The 6,000-nt window shown below is 42.8% G+C and overlaps 1 protein-coding gene across 3 annotated transcripts in view; it reads left to right on the top strand.

The window, feature by feature from the left end:
• Erlin1 (ER lipid raft associated 1) overlaps positions 1–3,107 on the top strand; it is a 45,004-nt gene extending 41,897 nt beyond the window's left edge. For all 3 annotated transcript variants that reach the window (XM_078027602.1, XM_078027672.1, XM_078027646.1), the window contains 2 exons: positions 2,236–2,431; positions 2,880–3,107. Coding sequence is in view for 1 of the 3 variants with exons in the window: in XM_078027672.1 (XP_077883798.1) it covers positions 2,236–2,241 (6 nt within the window). In the remaining 2 variants the exon portion in view is untranslated. The remainder of the gene's footprint in view (positions 1–2,235; positions 2,432–2,879) is intronic.
• The last annotated feature ends 2,893 nt before the right edge of the window (positions 3,108–6,000 follow it).

The raw sequence follows: 6,000 nt of genomic DNA on the forward strand, positions 1-6,000 counted from the left end.
ATTCTAACTCTGGAGGATGACTAGGAAAGTCGGGGCTCGGATCCCTTCCCCGAGCTCAGGGTAACTTTTGAAATGGAGGGGACCCCAGTAAACTTTGAAGTGGATACAGGGGCAATATACTCAGCCCTTAAGGCCCCCTTGGGCCCTCTATCAACTAAAATGTCTCAAATTCAAGGGGCTAATAACAGTAAATATTGGGCTTGGACAACTAAGAGGACCATGGACCTGGGGAAAGGAAAAATCCATCACTCTTTCCTCCTTCTTAGTGATCCCAGAATGCCTAGCCCCATTGATGGACAGAGATCTGCTCACCAAACTCCAGGCCAGAATAACTTTTAACCCTGAAGGCCCCAGATGGAATTTCTAAATCCTTCAATAAAATCTCCTATAGTCATTATTTTAATTATGTCAGTAAAAGATAAACATCAACTCTTCACACCCCCCAAGACTGATCAAACAGGCAAGCTACCCCAGAAATGGATAACAGATTACCCAGATGCCTGGGCAGAAACTGCTGGGTTAAGCCTAGCTGTGAAACAACCTCCAATAATGGTGGAATTAAAAACCTCAGCCTCCCCAATTAATATTAAACAATATCCTCTGAGCAAAGAAGCTAAAGATGGGATAAGGCCCCATATTCAGAAATATCTGGTCTTAGAGGTCCTAAGGCCCTGTCAATCAGCCTGGAACACTCCCCTGCTACCAGTAAAAAAGCCAGGAACCAGGTACTATCGCTGTATTCAAGACTTAAGAGAGATCAACAACAGAGTGCAGGACATTCACCCCACAGTACCTAATCCGTACAATCTGCTTAGCACCCTTAACCCCGAACGAAAATGGTATACTGTCCTGGACTTAAAAGATGCTTTCTTTTGCTTGCCTCTGCATAAAAAAGTCAATTACTGTTTGCTTTCAAATGGGTAAACCCAGAAACTGAAACGTCTGATCAACTAACTTGGACCAGACTCCCACAGGGGTTCAAAAACTCCCCCACTCTTTTTGATGAAGCCCTCCACAGAGATCTCAATAACTTCAGAACCATACACCCTGAAGTCACCCTACTCCAATATGTGGATGACCTGCTACTGGCAGCAGACACCAAGGAAAACTGTGAGTCTGGGACCCAAGCACTACTATCTGAGCTTGCTCAATTTGGGTATAGAGCTTCTGTCAAAAAAGCCCAAATTTGCCAGCAAGAAGTAATCTTCCTGGACTATTCCCTTAGGGGCGGTAAACAATGGCTCACTGAGCCCAGAAAACAAACTGTTGTGCAGATACCACCCCCATCTAACAAGAGGGCAAATGAAAAAGCTAAATTGACAGCCCTAAACAGAGTAACCATGTTAACACTTTCCATACGGGGGAACATAAGTCAGGAGATTTAACTACGTCGGAACACCCCGACAACTTAACATCTGAGGACACTGACACTGAACTCCTTGACAACACTGAACCCAACTTGCAATTTCAGAAAGCCCTACACTACATTAAGGATGTACATCAACTCACTCACCTTGGTTAAAAGAAACTGCAGGCATTCCTAAAAGATCAAGAACAGAATTTTCCACTAACCAGCTCACAGCGAAAAAAATTAGCTGAACGAGTAACAAAAGCCTGTCGGGTCTGTCAATTGGTTAATGTTTACCCCTCCAAGCTTCCTATAGGAAGGCGCCTTTGAGGAACCAGACCAGGACAATTCTGGAAAGTGAACTTTACTGAAATTAAGCCAGCAAGGTATGGACTTAAATATCTCCTAATCTTTGTAGATACATTTTCAGGATGGATTGAAGCCTTCCCCGCAAAAAAAAAAAAAAAAGAAACGGCGCAAATGGTAGTCAAGAAGATCCTGAAAGATATTTTTCCAAGATACTGCCTGCCTAAGGTAATAGGGTCCGATAATGGACCGGCGTTCATGGCCCAGGTAAGTCAGGGGTTAACCAGGACCCTGGGGATTAATTGAAAGTTGCATTGCACTTATAGACCCCAGAGCTCAGGACAGGTAGAAAGAATGAATAGAACCATTAAAGAGACCTTGACAAAATTAAGCTTAGAGACCGGCATAAAAGACTGGACTATGCTCCTGCCTTATGCATTGTTTCATGCAAGAAATACTCCCTCTGTTTCTTTGTGTAACCTTACCCCCTATGAAATTCTCTATGATGCCCCTCCTCCAATAAAGAACCAGACCCCAACTCTAAGACCTAACAATTCCTTTCACACCCTCTTGCTTGACAGACTTAAAGCTTTTGAAAAAACTCAGTGATACCTGTGGAAACAGCTGACCACTGCCTACCAACCTGGGGACGAAGGGACTCCACACCGATATCAAGTGGGAAACTTCATCTATGTAAGACGACATCAGGTGTCATCCCTAGAACCCTGCTGGAAAGGACCATACCAGGTGCTACTTATAACACCTACAGCGGTAAAGGTAGACGGAATCACTTCCTGGATCCATGCCTCTCATCTCAAGCCTGCGCCCTGTCCAGATTCTGGTTGGAAATTAAAAAAGACTAATAACCCTCTCAAATTGCATATTCGCCATGTGGATAGGGCTAAGGACTCTCCCCCTGACCACCAGTAGTCCTAACCCTCATCAGCCCATTCAGCAGCGATGGTTGATCATAAATCCTACTGGACAGAAAGTATGATCTATCTCACATACAGCCCCCTTAGGGACCTGATGGCCATCTCTCCACCCAAACATTTGTCAGTTGGCTATAGGTCTTTTCTACTGGGTATCCCTGATGAAGAAAATCCCACTAAAATTCCATTAAATCCCTTCCGTACCATAGATAATAGAAACAAACATTATGGATGTAGGGACACGAGAGCCAGATGCAGGTTGGCTAATCTAGATTACTATGTTTGCTTGGCAGACTATCAAAGCCACAAACAGTCATGGCTGTGTGGGGGAAAATCCGACTTCTTCTGTAAGTCATAAGGATATAAACATACAGAGGCTACCTGATGGAACCCAAACCTCCGCCAGTTCTCAGACCATTGCCCCCTTGCTGAAGTAACAGGTACTGAGGTATCTCTCCACCCATTCACTCCTCTCTTCTCCTCTCAGTGCCCACACCGGGACCCACCAGGACTATCCAAAATGTAATAAAAATGGCCTTTAAAGTTGCTTTATCATTACTAAAAACAGGTTACTAAAAATTTAAAGTCCCTCACAGGCTTTTTGGGATACTCACTCCAGTCTTCCCCTCTGCTCTACCTGTTCTACTACTCAAGTTTTTATTGCTAAGAAAATCCCAAACCCCTTTCCCATTATTCTTCTACATCTCTCCTTCCTCATTCTCAGATCCACGGAGCTGCTCTTCTCCAGAAGTCTTCACTATGGCTGACTTTAGGACTTTCAGCAAAAGAGTCCCTATAAAAGAGTTCAGTATAGATAAACTTCCTCTTTTCATGTTGCCCTGTTCTACTTGGCCACTGGCTGGAAAAATCAGCACTCCTAAGCTAGACACCCCCTTACTAGTTTTTCACAAAATATGTGAACAGGGCCTCTGGCCTTGAGCTGAGGCTTCACAGAGATGGCTACATTTCTAAGATAAAAAAGTTATCAACTGGGCTCCATGGTAACAGCTGGCAAGGAAAAAAAAAATTCTCCCCCTCCCAGGTGTCCTTAAAAAGTTAACTTGCCCAGAACAGAGAAAAAAAAAATAACAGAAACAAAAACTAATTTTTGTGAACTTCTGCAGACTGTGAACTTCTGAGCCCTTTCCCTTACATGCTGAATACGGAGTTCTAAAGCTGCCTAAACTTGGGGTTCAGGGGATTAATTGATTACAGCGGAAGCAATGCCCTCTGAATCCGGTTGCAGCCAAATAGAACTGTTTCCCTGTCTTCAGTGCTATCTTAGGTGCCTTGCCTTATCCATCCCTACAACAGTATAATTCTATATACTTAAACATTATTTATGTTTTCATAAAATGGTCAACAGATGTGATTAATTATGTAATGGTGCAGATGTTTCCCAGAGTGCTCTATCATGACGCAGGTTCATTTAAAGATAAAATAGGGGGGCATACAACCCGGTTTCACCGGGAACCTGTATCCCTCACTTTAGCCATCTTATTAGGAATGGGAATTGCTGCAGGGGTGGGCACAGGGACCACTGCCCTGGTCCATGGGACACAACAAATGACCCAATTAGAAACAGCAATGGACCAAAACTTAAAGATATTAGAAACCTCCATCACAGCTTTGCAGGAATCTTTAACCTCTCTCTCTGAAGTTGTTTTACAGAACAGGCGAGGGTTGAACCTCCTCTTCATGAGAGAAAAGGACCTTTGTGCTGCATTGAGGGAAGAATATTATTTTTATGCCGACCATACTGGAGTTATAAGAAAATCTATGAGTAAACTAAAAAACGCCTTGAAGAGCGTCAGAGAGAGAGAAAAACCCAAAAAGGGTGGTATGAGTCTTGGTTCACACAGTCCCCCTGGTTAACTACACTTTTATCAGCCCTGGCTGGCCCTCTAATAATTCTTATATTGTTGCTAACTCTAGGACCCTGTTTGCTCAATCATGTAGTTTCCTTTCTCCAATCCCAAATTAGACAAGTCAAACTTATGGTAATCAGACAACAATATACCCCACTAGCAGACACAGAATGTGACACCCCGCAATGATCACTTTTATGATTAAAAGTAGCCAGAAGAAAAAATGGAAAATGAAAGGTTAATAAAATAGGTACTTGTCACTCTGTTTTTCTATATGCTTAACAAAACACTGTTGAAATCTTGTTCCCAGGATGTGTTGTCCCCAACTGTGAACTCTTTGCTAATCTTGTTCCCAGAATGTGCTGTCCCCAACTGCCAAACTGCAGGATGCACTCCCTCACTCGGTTGCAGGCAAACTGCCCACTCACCCTGACCCATCAATGAACTTCCCTCCCTGCCCTCTCCAAGAAAAGTATATAAGCTCTGCTCAAGCGGTTCTCAGGGCTCTATCTCTCTTTGCTATAGAGGGAACCCCAGCATGCTGGTCTCCAAATAAACCCACCCTTCTGCTGTTGCATAAGAGAGTCTCTTGTGGTCTCTACTCCGACGTTTCGCCGTACCCTTACAAGCTCATGGTGGAAAAACTCACAAAATCATGCCCCTCTAAGACCAGGCCCCTCCTAGAATTTTCACTTTTGAACTTATTCACACTGAGCTTCTGGCAATTTTGTAATTATAATTTAGGTTTTCCTGTCCTGCTGCTGGTTTCCCATAGAAGGTTTCTACTTTAGTTAGTTTTGTTGTTTGCAATACCAGGAAGTGAGTCCAGAGCCCTGCACGTATTAGGTAAGGGCTCTATCATGGAGCCACACCCAAGCCCTTTTTATTTTTTGAGACAGGATCTCCCTAAGTTGCTCAGGCTGGTCTTGGACTTAAGATGAGTAGCTGGGATTATAAGCATGAGCCATCACACATGGCTGATCTACTCCAGTTACTTGTGATTTTCTGCATTTGCCTGTCTATATCTCTATTTTTCTTGGGAAGCAGCAATCTGCCTTGGGGCCTCACTTCTCTGAAAAATTTAAGAAAGTTGTTGTTCTTTTAATTTTTTCAGTGTTTTTTTTTTAAGCCTGTTAGTAGGACAGAGAGACAACTTCCAAGCTCTGCACATGCCAGACGAAAAATAAAAGTCCAGAGGTTTATATTTTAAATAGGATATCCAGGAAAGGTTTAAATAGGATATCCAGCAAAGACTTCAAGAAGATAACAGAGAAAGCCATAAAGTTAACCTGAGAAAAATTCATTCCATTCAGAGAAAGCAAAATCCAAAACTGTGACAAAGGTACCTGGTATACTCAAGGAATAGCAAGGAGGTCAATGCAGGTAAACTAAGGGGAGAAAAGGGGCAGAAATAGGGCATAATGTTAAGTACAGAGAGAGGATCTGATTTCATAGTACTTTGTGGGATCCTGTAAGAACTATAGTTTCTTCTCTGAGATAGGAAATATCAATGGAGAGGTTTTTTTTTTTTTTTTTTTTTTTTAAA

The sequence above is a fragment of the Ictidomys tridecemlineatus genome, chromosome 1 (assembly GCF_052094955.1).
Source record: "Ictidomys tridecemlineatus isolate mIctTri1 chromosome 1, mIctTri1.hap1, whole genome shotgun sequence".
NCBI classification, from domain to species: Eukaryota; Metazoa; Chordata; class Mammalia; order Rodentia; family Sciuridae; genus Ictidomys; species Ictidomys tridecemlineatus.